At 39.0% G+C, this 15,742-nt stretch overlaps 1 protein-coding gene across 1 annotated transcript in view; it reads left to right on the forward strand.

Annotated features, from left to right (window-relative positions):
• Positions 1 to 14,974, forward strand: part of ADIPOR2 (adiponectin receptor 2) — a 104,757-nt gene extending 89,783 nt beyond the window's left edge. Inside the window, exons 3-8 of the mRNA XM_021690782.1 lie at positions 2,601 to 2,720; positions 7,139 to 7,310; positions 10,022 to 10,208; positions 10,470 to 10,657; positions 13,038 to 13,231; positions 14,651 to 14,974. Of these exons, the coding sequence (XP_021546457.1) occupies positions 2,601 to 2,720; positions 7,139 to 7,310; positions 10,022 to 10,208; positions 10,470 to 10,657; positions 13,038 to 13,231; positions 14,651 to 14,779 (990 nt within the window). The 3' untranslated portion in view covers positions 14,780 to 14,974. The remainder of the gene's footprint in view (positions 1 to 2,600; positions 2,721 to 7,138; positions 7,311 to 10,021; positions 10,209 to 10,469; positions 10,658 to 13,037; positions 13,232 to 14,650) is intronic.
• The last annotated feature ends 768 nt before the right edge of the window (positions 14,975 to 15,742 follow it).

A 15,742-nucleotide genomic window follows, 5' to 3' on the forward strand; every position in this document is an offset into this window, starting at 1 on the left:
ATATGTAGTTTTATTAGAAACTGCTGGCATAATTTATTTGTAAGGAAATCAAGACTGAATCCTCGTTTCTGTTACTCTTTGTGAAGATCGAATACATGTTGAACATGCATAAATATTTAAGCTATTTTAAATTTTTTTAATTTTTTGAAGATTTTATTTATTTGAGAGAGAGAGAGAGAGAGAGAGAAACAGCATGAGAGGGGAGAGGGTCAGAGGGAGAAGCAGGCTCCCCACTGAGCTGGGAACTCGATGCGGGACTCAGTCCCAGGACTTTGGGATCATGACCTGAGCTGAAGGTAGTTGCCCAACCAACTGAGCCACCCAGGCGCCCTGCTATTTTACATTTCATAGATAAATTTATATTTTAAATTCAGTCTGCTGATCCTTTTAAGCTATTGTCTATTTTATGTTTAATTGGGCACCTTTAAATTTTTTGTTGAAAAAATTTTAAAGCATTAATTAATTGAGCTGTAGTGAAGTATATAACATATTACACAGAGCTGTTCTGGGGGCCATGGGGAAGAAGACCACATAGACACTTAAAATCTCACTTAGGAAACGATACACTAAAAAAGTAAAATTATGTCAAACATGAAATAAAACAGTATAAGTCAATAAAATAAGAGCTGTAAATCAGATATTATATTCGTTGTCAAATGAGGGCTACAGACTTCAATTGCTAGAAAAGTTCAGAAGAGGAGGCAGTTGCTGTGGGTTAGGTAGGACATATACATTCTCTGGTGAAAATTACTTCTTGATTGAGAGAGGATTGAAAAACTTTAAAATATTACAGTGGTTTGTAGCCCTCCATAGGGCCACAGTACATAAATAGATAACACAGTATATTGTGTTAATGAAATTTCCTGGGGATGGAAGAAGCAATCTAAAAATGCTTGGTGGGGGAGGGGAAGGTAGCAATCATGAAAGAAAGCTTGAGCAACTGGACACTGAAGGACAGGGAAGTTTCAGGGAAGTAAAGAACGGAGGGTGTTTTTTTTTTTTTTTTTTTTAACATTTTAAAAATTTAAATTCAATTAATTAGCATATAATGTATTATTGGTTTCAGAGGTACAGACCTGTGATTAATCAGTCGTATATAATACCCAGTGCTCATTACATCACATGCCCTCCTTAATGTCCATCACCCAGTTACCCCATCCCTCCACCCCCTTCCCCTCCAGCAACCCTCAGTTTGTTTCCTATGATTGAGAGTCTCTTATGGTTTGTCTCCCTCTCTGGTTTCGTCTTGTTTTATTTTTACAGAGGGTGTTTTATAAGTAAGAATAGAGTCAAGGTAAATTTCTTGGAGAACATGATTTTTTAACAGTTGAGATTGAATATGTAACATGTTTCAAGTGCTGCTTAATACTAAGCCCCTAGTTATCTTGAAAGGTAAAGAATAGGAAAATGAAACCTGAGGATTTCTTCTTAAACATGTTCAAATTCAAGTGTTGTGGTAGATTACTTACTATGCCTACATGTTCATCCTTACCAGTTGTCTGACTGGAGGTAGAAGGTCATTCATTTCTTCATGCAGTCATGTTAGCCAGTACTGTTTATCTAGCAGACTCTTAGTAGATACGGAATTCCAGTTCTCTTGTGCTGTCATCTTCACTGAGTGGCAGAATCTCAAAATTTTAGAGAATAGGGAAGACTGTAGAGATTGTTTAGTTTTAAACTCCTTCTTTTAGATAGAAATGAGAAAATTGAGGCTCAGGTTGAGAGACCTATATACGGTTCCATCGATACTAGTGGTAAAACCACACTTAACTACTTAGGTCTCCTGACTTCTGTTCCATTGCCCTTCTCACAGTATCATTCTGTCTCTACTAGTGTGAAGCTTCATCTGGAAACAAATCTTAATTTTAGTGATTCATCCCTTAAGGTCTATCCGGATTGTCTTTTCTTCATTTCATCAAGAATGTGGAAAGATCGTGCATGTGGGAGTTTTTTCTTTTTTTTTTTTTTTTTTTAACCTTGGGCAACTTATTTTAACCTCTTTGCCTGATGTTCTTTATATGTTAAATGGGGGTAAGCATACTTATCTAATAATAGGTGACTGTCAGGATTAAGTTAGATGGCCTGTATAAAGCCCTTTCATTTATGGTTGGCATATCTTAAGAATTGAATAAACACTTTTTTTCTCTTGTTGTTTTTTTTTTTTTCCCTCTTTTTACCCTAGAGTACTTACCATATTGTATTACAGTTATTTATTTTATATGTACCAGGTGGGGTTCTTAGAGATTTTCCCCTCAGCAATTTCTCGACTGTGTATATACAATAATAATTTGTGATCTGTGAATATAATCTTAAAACAAAAAACGAACCATTCAAGCTACCCCAGGAATTTGCTACTGAAACAAACATGGGAATGCTCTCGTATTTCATTTGTCTGCCAGAAAGAATTGAGTAACTATTGTTCATTTTTAATACTCATAATTCTATAATAAACTGACAGTACTTCCTATATTGTTACTTGTTTGAGGCCTTGCTTTGACCTTGAGAGAATTATTTCATTATAATTTTTTAAGGTCAGTGTATTGATTGTTTCATTTGGCTCCTGGTCTCTGTCCCTGACTGTTTCTATGATTGCCTTACAGATCTCTGAGGAATATGAGTGCAATGATGAAGCTTCTCAGGAAGATGAGGGGTTTATGGGCATGTCCCCTCTTTTACAAGCCCATCATGCTATGGAAAGAATGGAAGAATTTGTTTGTAAGGTAAGATAGCAGTTTCTTATCATTTCTGTGCTATATATTTAACCCTTCCCAAACAGGAACCTTTAAGGAGATTTGCAGTACCTTAGCCTTTGGTTTACTTTGGACATAATCCGTGGCAAAATGCAGACAGAAACAATCTCATGACTTTAACCCTGTTTAAGACAAAATACATTTGTTTACCTGAAGTAGCCATGAGAAAGTTGTGATAAAACTGGAATATCCATCTGGGAAACAAGTGTTTCCTGATGTAAGTTAACACAGTAGATGTTTTGTTGACAGTTTAGATAAAACAGAATGAAGGTTGGGAGTGGTTGATGCCTAGAGATACTAAAATGCCATCTCCAAGTCTTTTGAATCTCTTCTGCTATGTGAATGTGATGGCAAATGTGCTAATCTTTCTAAGGATTCTGTGGGTAATCAAACTACTCTTTAGATATAAATTTCCCAGTTTTCATGCACATCTAGTATTTCTAGTTTAGCTGGCATGTTTTCTGTCTCTAAGGTTTTTCTTTTTTTTTTAAAATTTTTTTTTTAAGATTTTATTTATTTATTTGAGAGAGAGAGAATGAGAGACAGAGAGCATGAGAGGGAGGAGGGTCAGAGGGAGAAGCAGACTCCCCGCTGAGCAGGGAGCCCGATGCGGGACTCGATCCTGGGACTCCAGGATCATGACCTGAGCCGAAGGCAGTCGCTTAACCAACTGAGCCACCCAGGCGCCCTCTAAGGTTTTTCTTATGCATTATCTGATTCTTTAGGACCAATTGTGGGGATTTTTTTTTTCCTTCTTCTAAAATGGTAACTGGAATTGGGGTTGCTTTCTTAGAGAAAAGAGTCAGGGACACTGGTAAATTTATAACTACTTGATAATCTGATCAATAGGGACCCTGGCAGGAATTATCCAAAATCATAAGTCACTCTGTCTGTGTTAGTATGTGTAAATAAAATTTATTTGTTAAACATTTCTGGAGAGCTCTTGATTACTTAGAGAGAAATTTTTGTGACTCTTAGCTTTTTTTTTTTTTTTATAGGTTTCATGGAACCAAGACTTTTTATGTGTGTGGTCTTACATCCTGAAAACTAAGTTGGGTTTTCCTACATTCACAGTGGTGGTAGAAATAATTGGGGGCCAGTTGACTATAGAATACTGTACTTTGGACCAGAGGATGAGAAAACATTATAATCTGAGCATAGACATCTCTTCTAAGAGAAAAAGGATGGGTGGAGAGTGGTGGGGGAGGGGAACGAATATTTATGGGTCTACTTAGAGCCCAGAAAATTTTCAGTGTTTGAAAATTGGTGAAGAAAAAGCCAAGCAAAACAATAGATTTTTTCTAGTGATTGCTCTCTCAGGAGAATTAACACACAGGGATGTTGAATAGTTAGTGTCTGGGCCATTAGGGATTTGTAATATATATATAGATCAGTGGGGTACTGTAGCTAACTTGACTGCCTTTTTATTCTCCTTTTCTGAACTAAGACTAAAGAATAAAGCAAATAAAACTTCTAATGTAACAGCTAATGGGAGAATAACTAGGGCATTTGTTTGCTCCAAACTGTGATTTATTAAGAAGAATGAGTGGAGCACAAAAATTATTACCATTCCCATATCATCCTCTAGCAGTGTGTCAGTGAGAGTGGACTAGAGAGGCTTCTTGTGACACGGCGTTCTCCACGCTTGCTCTGCTGCGGTCATGCGACTGAGTGTACTTGACAACTAGCTGGGTCTAGTGACACACACGGTTTTTTTCTTGGATTGCAAGCAAGTAAACAATTTAAAATGAAGTGTCCTGTGGCCTTGCTGGTATACACTCCCTTTTGGAAAAGCTTTTATTATAGGAATGAGGAAATAAAATCATTTAGTCTTTATAGAGTGTCCAATTTGATCATGCTCTCTTTTTTTCCAGCCTTCAATTAAAAAGAAGTGTTTTGTGCATTAATGATCTAATACAAATCCAGTGGACCATTGCTCAGATGTTTGATTTATACAGTGCCTTTGTTAAGCTTATAAATAAATAGTATTTGGCCAAGCTGTGATCCTGTTCTCTTTTCCCCTGGGGGGGGCGGGTAAAAGAGGATGCCTGTTTGGGTTGGCATTTGGATTGACTCCAGGTTGAGGATTGAGGGTGCAGTGTCTGTTGAATATGACACTAACTTCACTATAATTATGAAAGTATAGCTCCTTGGCTCATTTTAGACTGCTAGAATGTTTAGAAACAATGGAGAAAAATCATTCTGACGTTATATGCAAATATAACTAGTAAGAAACTCAACATATTCTTTCTGACTGCAAAAAGGGAGCATCTTGGCTGTGTGGGGTAACACAATAGCACTTTTCATATGGTCACAGCAGAGCTGTTTGCAGATTGTGAACTGCCTTGAGGATGTAAGGATTGATTTCTCTTTTCCTCTCCCTCTTAGAGAATAAAATTCTCCCAAAGTAAAACAGAATAGCATCTTGTAAAGTTAATGTTTTTTTTTTTTTTTTTTTTTTTTAAAGATTTTATTTATTTATTTGACAGAGAGAGACACAGCGAGAGAGGGAACACAAGCAGGGGGAGTGGAAGAGGGAGAAGCAGGCTTCCCGCTGAGCAGGGAGCCCGATGCGGGGCTCGATCCCAGGACCCTGGGATCATGACCTGAGCCGAAGGCAGACGCTTAACGACTGAGCCACCCAGGCGCCCCTTGTAAAGTTAATGTTAACAGTAGCTATCTTTTTTTCCAGTCCAAATTAGAGAAAAGAAATTCAGTTTCCTAGAGTATTCTTTCTCTCCAGAAAGTCCTTTGGAAGATCTCAAACAGCTACTTTTACAAGTGGTAATACTATTACCAGTAGACATTAAATATCTAGATTAGTCTTATGGCATTATTGTATTTTTTGTGTGTGTTACGAACAAGCATGGAATGGCCAGATTATCATAACTCCAGGCCTCAGGTTTTGAGTTAGAAGGCGAGAGAGGAAGTGGGGAGGCTAGAGAGAGTGAATTTTAGTAGCGTTAAGAGGGCCACTTCTGCTCTTAAAATGTTACTTCTCGCTTCCTTTGGAGTTACACAGAGGATCAGTTCTTTTACAAGTGTATTTCAATAAGAAGGATTAAGGAGAGCAGAGAACAGGAAGATGTGAAGCAAAATAAATGGGTTCAGTAGCTGGCAGTCATTTTGCATTGCACAGTAGAAATAGCCTAGCCACGTTGTTTATCACAAGAACCCTGAGGGGTAGGAGTGGGGTCATTGTCTCAACCTGAAGTCTATAGGTAGACGATATACCTGGCATTTTTCCTTCTATCTTTCTGATTAGGAGAAACAAGTTAGTTTGGGATTAAGTGATCCTTATGATGTGAGCTCTCCGGGCTGAGAGACATTAAAAGAAGCAGAGTGCAGAGGATGACAGGTTTTTAAGGACAGGTACCAAATTCCTGGTCCCTTTTCTGTTAAGAGTCTGTGGGGGAGGGACAGTGAAGAAAAGGGAGTAGGGGATGGTGGTGATGGGACTTTTGAAGGGCCCTTAACGTTTGAGTTTCTTTGCCATCTCTCCAGCATGAGGAGGGTGAATTAGTCAGTAACTCTTAGGTAGGTTAATAGCCTCTGGGAATGGTCAGGGTTACATACCACCTGTGGGGTGGATGCTGGGGCTTGCTAAAACATTCACAAAGTGCTCTGGGTTATTTCATTTGATCCTTACAAAGTAAAGTACTGTCACCCCGTTTTATAAATGAAACTGAGACTTGGTGATTTTCTGATTAAAGCTCCTTCAACTAGTTAATGGTAGAGATCAAAGATTTTGACTCCTATGGACTTCTTGTTTTACTTCATGTTTATTGTGGTAGGAAGAGAAGGGAAAGGGAGAGAATTTAGCAGAAGGCACACAAGTGATTCTATATATGGGTTTGGCCCTTGAATGACACAGGGGTTAAAGGTACTGACTCTTTTGCAGTTGAAAATCCATGCATAACTTTTGACTCCTCCAAAACTTAACTATTAATAGCCTACTGTTGATTGGGAGCCTTACCAGTAGTATGAAAAGTCAACATATTTTGTATGTGATATGTATTATAAACTATATTCTTAAAATAAGGTAGAGAAAAAATGTTAGTAACATCATAAGGAAGAGAAAATTCATTTACAGAACTGTACTATAAAAAATCTGCATATAAGTCGACCCGCACATTTCAAACCCACGTTCAAGGGTCAGCTGTAGTTCTTTTTCCACCAACAGAAATGTTAAGTATAAAAACAGTCATGTTTAATATCATAGGGACTTTTCAGAGGTAAAGTTTGTTGTGGTTGATGAAGGAAGGCAAGTCTGTACAGGTGGACCCGACCTTTAGCCAGACTGAAACGAAGCTTAAAACCATTCTTTTAGGGCAACCAGTGTTGCTACATTGACAAAACCACAAAGATATTTGATATTCTTCTTCCAGGTATGGGAAGGTCGGTGGCGAGTAATCCCTCATGATGTACTACCAGACTGGCTCAAGGATAACGATTTCCTTTTACATGGACATCGGCCCCCAATGCCTTCTTTCCGGGCCTGTTTTAAGAGCATTTTCAGAATACACACAGAGACGGGTAACATCTGGACACATCTTTTAGGTATGTAATATCAGTGGTGCAGGGGATTAGTGATTCACTTTATTCTTTTTTTCCCCCCTGTGTATTTTGAGGATAAGGATAAAACAAAAAAATGTATTTGGGATTTGCCATTTTGTTTTCTGGATTTCTAATGATGAAGTTTCTTACTGGTTTATTCTGTGGTTATCCTAGTTTGCACTTTGATTTTATTTACCTAAGTCATAATTTTATCTATTAGATTTTCAGACTGTATTCTTGAACCAGGCCAAGGGAAATGTATATAAAATGTGGTATAATGTCTTAATGAACACTTTGAGGAAGGTGCTTATTTAATAGAAATACTGATTTTTCAAAATCATTACTTAGAATATTCACAACTAAATTTTAGTTTTGCTTGAAGTAGAATGTGATCCCTAATATTTTTTTCCATCATGATTGCATATTAAAGGAAGAATATAGTGGGGGAAGAATAGTCTTTTCAGCAAAGAGTATTGGGGGAAAACTGAGTAAGTACATGTAAAAGAATCAAGTTGGATCCCTACCTTATTACAAAATTAACTCAAAATGGATCAAAGACCTAAACATAACTAAAACCATAAAATTATTAGGTAAAAACATAGATGTAAATCTTTGTGACCTTAGATTACGTGATAATTGACACCTAAGTTTGGTATAAACAACCAAAAAAAAAAATAGATAAATTGGACTTTCTCAAAATTAAAAACTTTCGTATGTCAAAGGACATTATCAAGAAAGTGGAAGGATAACCCACAGAATGGGAGAAAATGTTTGCAGATCATCTATCTGATGAGGCTCTAGTAAAGAACTTCTACAACTAAACAATAAAATGATGACCCAGTTTAAAAAATGAGTAAAGCATCTGAATAGACATTTCTCCAAAGGTCTACAGATGACCAATAAACACATGAAAAAATGCTCAAGTGTCAACTCTATTTCAGTTTTTAAAAAGGGGGAAAAAAAGGGATGCTCAGCATCATTAGTCATTTTGGAAATTGCAATTCAAATACTTTGAAAAATGTAATGAGATACCACTTTACGCTTCCTAGAATGGCTATAATCAAGAAAATGGAAAATAATAAGTTTTGGCAAGGATGTAGAAAAATTGCAACTCTCATACTTTGCTGGTAGGAATGTAAAATGGCACAGCCTTTATGGAAAACAGTTTTGACAGTTCCTCAAAAAGTTAAACAGAGCTATCAGTAGTTCTGCTCCTTAGTTACGTACTCAAGAGAATTGAAAACATGTTCACACAAAACCATGTATACAGATGTTTTTAGCAACATTATTTATAATAGTTAAAAAGTAGAAACAACCCAAACATCTTTCAGCTGGTGAATGGGTAAATAAAATGTGGCATATCCATACAAATGAAATATTATTTGGCCATAAAAAGAGATGGAAGTACTGATGTGTTGCAACATGGGTGAGCCTTGAAACATTATACTAAGTGGAATAAGCTAGACACAAAAGGCCACATATTATGTAATCCATATACACGAAATGTCCAGAATGTGAAAATCCATAGAGACAGAAAGTAGATTAGTGGTAGTCTAGGGCTAGGGGGATAGTAGGGAGTGGGAGATGAATGTAGTAAGGATGGGCTTCTTTTTGGGGTGATGAAAATATTCTGAAATTAAATAATAGTGATGGTTGCACAACCCTGTGAATATACGAAATCTTTTTTGGTTTACCCCCATTTAACTTGCATTTTGTATCACACATTTGATTTCTGTTGTGTCCCCAAATTCCTTTCTACCTGCTAGTGTAGTGAGAGTGGAATAGAGCAGCAAAACCAGTTCATTGCTGACTTCTACTCAAGGGTAAAAGTTTTTTAAATAGAACAGTTACTTAGCACATGTTTAACTTCTTAATTTCTGTGCCTTCCTTGTGTTAAGTGACCTTTTCCTAAGCAGCAAGAATATGTATTTTACTGTGAAGAAGAGCAGTTTAAAAACTGATTATGAAATAGCATGAATAGGCATTTTATTGTCCTTAAAGACTCTTGAATCTGTTGGGCCAACTGGTGAGGACCAGAGAAGCATAATGTTCCTTGACGGCTATTGGTGGAGGAAAGCTGTATTTCTTTTTCTTTTTTTAAGATTTTACTTATTTATTTGAGAGAGAGAGAGAAATAGAGCAAGAGCGGGGAGGAGAGGGAGAAGCAGACTCCCTGCTGAGCAGGGAGCCTGATGCGGGACTCAATCCCAGGACCCTGAGATCATGACCTGAGCTGAAGGCAGACGCTTAACCGAGCCACCCAGGTGCCCCAAAAGCTGTATTTCTTGACAGGGTTTGGAGGTATTAGAATTCATTGCAAAAGCAAACACCAAAATGGATCTTTGAAAGCTAGGCTCTAACATATGTGCCAAAAACTTTCTAAATGAAATTCTATACTAGATCTAGAGGTAGAAGTGGACTAATTCAGCCTTCTAAGGAGTAGCAGCATTGTCTGGTTTCTTTTTGGATTATGCTCTTAGATAAATAAAGTACTATTTCCTATACACTCGGTTTTTGAAGCTGAGGAGTATATGGTACCAGCAGTGTTTGAAGTAGACCAAAATTTTGGATAAGCTTTAGTTATTTGGAAAATCTTTCTAATGGAGCTTTTGATTCAGATACATTGTGATTGTGAAGTACTGAGAACCTCATCAACACGCAACACTGTTATCTTGACAAGGATCGTCTTTTCTCTTTCTGTACTCTTTTTGTAGGTTGTGTATTCTTCCTGTGCCTGGGGATCTTTTATATGTTTCGCCCAAACATCTCCTTTGTGGCCCCTCTTCAAGAGAAGGTGGTCTTTGGATTATTTTTCTTGGGGGCCATTCTCTGCCTTTCTTTTTCATGGCTCTTCCACACGGTCTACTGCCACTCAGAAGGGGTCTCCCGGCTGTTCTCTAAGTAAGTATCAGAAAGTCTACATTGTAATCAAATATTAGAGTCAGTGGTTAGGGAAGAACATCCAGCAGAATTGGCAGAATTCTTGATAGTATCTGATGGGAACTTTAAAAAGTTCTTTTGTTTTTGTTTTTTTTAATTAAAGCAAGCATCCCTGTTTGCCTCTTGTCTGTTAGTGCTAGCTCATGTCATAGGGGAGTAATTGGAACCTGTAGTGGGTCGTACTTTTTAACATCACATGAATTTTTTTTTTTCGTATTTTAGACTGGATTATTCTGGCATTGCTCTTCTGATTATGGGAAGTTTTGTTCCATGGCTTTATTATTCTTTCTACTGTAATCCACAACCTTGCTTTATCTACTTAATTGTCATCTGTGTGCTGGGCATTGCGGCCATTATAGTTTCCCAGTGGGACATGTTTGCTACCCCTCAGTATCGAGGAGTAAGAGCAGGTAAGAGATGTGGGGGTTTTACATTGGACATTCATTTATTTACCAGTCATTTATTAAAGGTCTACCTGCCAAGTCCTGTACTTGTGATGCAAAGATAAATAAGTCATAGTTCCTGTTCTTCAGGGGCTTTTAATGTAGTGTACTGTTCATTGGTTGTCTTAAAGCGCATAGAGCTGAGGGGCATGGGGAGCTTTATGAGTCAATGTGTATATTTTGTAATTACACTTGAGTTTATGACCATGTACTGTCCATAAGGCTGTGGCTCTGTAACCTTTGTAAAAAAACAAACAAAAAAACCCACAAAAGAACAATGATTACTCTTTCTCATTCTCAGCTTGGAGTGTACTTTTTTTTAGTGATTGGTTTTTTGTTGGCGTCATTTTTTTGTTTTGTATTTTTATTCAAAAATGTGTACTGCTTAGGTAAATAAAACTTCATATGATTGTATTCTACTGAAGTAAGCACCATACATCTCTTCTAATATAGGGAAAAAGAGGCTTTTTATATTTGGAATGAGGCCTGTATCGATGGAGATTGTTTGGAAAGCCAAAAGCCTCTGGTTGAGCCTTCCTCTAGGAGTGGGGAGTTCATGGAGACATGTTTTTGTTTCCACTGGACTGGGACTCCTTGTAGCCAGGGCCATGTCCTTCAGTGTTCTATCCTTGGTATCAAACCTGGAGCCTACTGAGAATGAACAAGTAGTAGTAAACCTTTAAAACCTTTAAAACAAAACAAAAAAAACCCCCCAAAACCATTTCCTATTAAAATCCAAGCCATGGTTCATCTGCAGTTTCCTATAGAAGGTTAGAAGTTAGAATTTAACTTCTTGTTAATGACCACTGTTCGCAACAGTCTCCCCACTTCCCTTTTTTTTTTTTTTTTTTAAAGATTTTATTTATTTATTTGACAGAGACACAGCGAGAGAGGGAACACAAGCGGGGGGAGTGGGAGAGGGAGAAGCAGGCTTCCCACTGAGCAGGGAGCCCGATGGGGGGCTCGATCCCAGGACCCTGGGATCATGACCTGAGCCAAAGGCAGACGTTTAACAATGAGCCACCCAGGCGCCCCACCCCCCCACTTCCCTTTTTAAGTGATTATCTGAGCAGAGAAGCAGTGGTCAGGGGTGACTTCCAGCGGTACTTAACTGTGGGGCTAAGCCTGCTTCAGCGCGGGAGATAGAGTATAGCTGAACATTCGTTCTGCTGTGATACATATCAGAAGAACCAGGCTCCTGAGCTTTTGACTTCCAGAATGGTAGGCAAGACTGCTAGAGCCTCTGTTTAGCATGTAGAGACAAAGAACAAATAAAACAGGATCATGACGGTTTTTCTTCAGTGAGGAGTAGAAGTAGGAAAAGGTTTTTATTTTGGCCTGCTTGATTCCCTTCTTTTGTGAGATGAGCATTGTCATTTTCCTCTTCTCTTGTAGGTTCCCATTATTCATCATGTGTATGTGCATGCATGTATTGTTGCATACCAGCAACTTACTTGGTAATGTCCAAAGCAAGTAAATAGGCTCCTTGTCTTGTATTTTGAGACTTAAAGGTCATTTCTAACTCTGTGTCAAAATGTGGAAGCAGTTATTGGCTCCTGGGTGCGAGGTGTTCTGTGGTATTTCGACTGACACAGATTTGTGTATATGCTCATAAATTCACACACATATATGACTCAACTTCTGCAAACTACTACTTAACACTCCATTTGCGACAGTTTGATTTTTATTTCATTGTAGTTCACTAAAAAAGAAAAAATGCTAATCCAGATTCACCTAGGTCATATTCAGAAGTTTGAAAAACACTGCTGTAGATGATTTTAAAGGCAGTAGGGCTGTGGTGGAGTGATTCTGATAGATTTCTGTACCAGATTGGTACTTTTGGGACTGGGAGCTTTCAGGAGCAGTCGTGACCTCTCCCCTACCCCCCCCGTTGCCTCCCCCTGCCCCTCCACTTCACTCCAACCCCAGGGATCCCTGTTGCTTCAAAGAGGGGAGATAAAATAGGTGAAATTGCTCTATATTGCAGCCTGTGTCTCTGAAGTGGCAGCATTTAGGAAAGTTTGTTTTAAACAAACTCCTTGAGCTGTCTATTCCTGAAACACTTAGCAACACATTTCTAAGCCCTTTGAGGACTGCTGACTTGTTAAGCTGAGCCTTTCTCAGCAGGAGGCTCCTTGCATTCGTAAATGGATCTCTTTTAGACCATAGCTGCGCTGTCTGCTGTGGCAGTGTCCCAGAGTTTGAAGAACCTCCTTTTTCCTTTCCAACAAGAAGCCTCATACTTGAAATATTCAGTTTATAGGATTACGAGTGCTGTGTCGTAATACTGACTTCTTCCTTACTTCTCTTCTGCATTTTTACTTTATTCTATTCTTGTGATTGCCAGGAGTATTTTTGGGCCTTGGCCTGAGTGGAATCATTCCTACCTTGCACTATGTCATCTCGGAGGGATTCCTGAAGGCCGCCACCATAGGACAGATTGGCTGGCTGATGCTGATGGCCAGCCTCTATATCACAGGCGCCGCCCTCTATGCTGCCCGCATCCCTGAACGCTTTTTTCCTGGCAAGTGTGATATCTGGGTGAGTATGACCAGGGGCAGTTAGTATGTATACATACGTATCTGTTAGTATGTTACTGGCAGCCCGGGAAATGAAATAATTGAAAAAATTTTAGACTCAAAATTGAGAGACCTGTATTTTAGTTGTTTGATTTGTAATGAGAGTTTGAGTGTGTATACATGTGTTTTTGGTAGCAAGAGAGGAGGGAGAGCTAACTAGATTGTGGTTAAGAGAGAGGGAAAGAGAAGGGGAAAGAAATGTAAGGGACCAATAGATGGAAAATTTTGTAATTGAAGATGGCCTGAAACATTTTCAATAGGTACGGAATTGAAAAATTGTTTGACACGAAGTCTGACCTTTGGAATTCTGTTCCTTGACCTGTTGCTGATTATTGTAAACTAAGTTGATCATCTAGTCTTCAAAGTTTAATTTAGCCCTTCATAAAATGAAGGTAATGCTAATTTAGGCAATCTTTTCAGATTCAAATTAGTTAATTTATCTTTTGGAGATTGCCTCATCATCATTTTGGACATTGATTATGGAATTATTTTCCTCTCCGCCCCCCCCCCCCCCCCCTTTTGTGGGAGAATGAATCCCCTCTGATTTCCTAGGAAGCATTTCCTGGGATGTGACTTGTGGCTCCTTCTAGTTTACACCTCTAAAATCATTATCTTTCTCTTGATGAATACTGTTTTGCAACTGTACTTTTTCATTTTGAGATGATAATGAGAGAATAGTATAATTTTTGAAATGATGTTTGGTTCACTGAGCAATTGATAGATCCCTTTTAAGAAATGAACTAGCATTCAACAGAACAGATTAAATCAGAAAAAAACGTCATGTGCTTGTAGACCAGTTTCTGATTTGAGAAGGAAGGAAAAGGCTCGGCTTTGCTAGTCTTTTGATAAGGTATGTTGTTCATGTGATTCCAGAGTCTTAGAGCTGAGGAGACATATGTTTTAACCTTCTACCTAATCCTGGAAATCCCTTTAGTTTTTCTGAGAGAGAGCAACATTTAAATTGGCCATAGCCCTGGTGCTTTATTGAGGCCATGATAAAAACCTCCTTCAGCAAAGAGGAAAACCTCCCCATGTCTAACTGTAGCCCATTGCTGGGCATGGAGGGATTTTTGGGCCTTCGTAGTTTGTTGGCAAGAGTGTGTGTATGCCACTTGCCCAAGTTTACCAGATACTCCAGTGATAAGTGTACACATCTTCATAGTTAGAATTTAGCGGTAGCACCTTGATTTCTTTGGACACAGCTGGCCTTGAGTTCAGCAGAATATGATATGCCCTAATGGATGTTCCAAGATCTGTGGACACCTTGAATTTGAGCTCTGTCACCTCCATTCCCTGCCCTCCTCAGCACAAACAAACCTGAAGACTCTTTAGCAGACTTTAATAATAAATGGGTTTCTCTCTCCTCCCCCCTTCCCTCCAGTTTCACTCTCATCAGCTGTTTCACATCTTTGTGGTTGCTGGCGCTTTTGTTCACTTCCACGGCGTCTCAAACCTCCAGGAGTTCCGTTTCATGATTGGCGGAGGCTGCAGTGAAGAGGATGCACTGTGACACCTTCCAGAAGCCGGGGACTGTGACCCTGAACAGGGCCTGCAGCGTCTGCAGGCCTCCCTTACTGGCCATTGATGCCAGTGCCAGAGGAGCCCCAAAACTTGGACAGCCTCGTGGGCTTTGTGATGCCCCTGGGGCTCCACCTGGTACACGACTGAGAAGAGAAAAACAAAAATAAATCATACCTCAAAGGATGGAGTGCATCAATTTGGAGAAAAGGAGAATTGGCCCAAACCCTCACTTATAATTGGGATCTACTGATTGAGGGCTCTGCACGACCTTGGCAAACTGGCTTCTGATCCGTGTCACATTTTTTTGGAAAAGATGGGAACACAGTTTAGCTGGTGGTTCGTTCTTCTCCCTTTCTCTCTCAAATCAATAATACAAACCAATTTAGGTGAACATTTATATCCTATTAAAGGGTGGGAATGTGATTTTAGATGTTCTTTTGGGAGAACAAAGAAATTAATGTAAATAAGATTTCTAACTTACTGTTTAAAATAAGAATTTATATAAATGTTTAAAACATAGGGGTACGGGAGGGAGGGGAATTTTGTATAGAATGAAACATGCAAGTACCACACACTGTTTCAATTTTGCACAAAGTGACTGTAGGAGGATCAGGTGATGGCCCCAGAATGTATAATGCCTTGGTGCACCAAGGTGCCTTCTAAAGGCTGGCATACCTTGGACCCTGTGGGGCAGAAAGTACAGCTCCAGCCCAGTGATCACATGACCACTCTCATGTCTGAGAGCCTTTGGGAGTCCCAAGGTAGAGGGAAGCTGTATGTGTTTTCTCAGTGGAAGCAGCACGTGAATGGCTGACAGGATGTGTTAGATAAAGGCTCTAGTTAAGGTATCATTTGAGAGACTGGTTTTCTGTGCTGAGAGTGACCCCTTCTAAAGAGTAGAGCCATTTACTTGGGAAAGTCAATTATGCCAGCAAAGGGGTAGTGGAGACAG

This window comes from Neomonachus schauinslandi, chromosome 5 (assembly GCF_002201575.2).
Source record: "Neomonachus schauinslandi chromosome 5, ASM220157v2, whole genome shotgun sequence".
Lineage (NCBI taxonomy): Eukaryota > Metazoa > Chordata > Mammalia > Carnivora > Phocidae > Neomonachus > Neomonachus schauinslandi.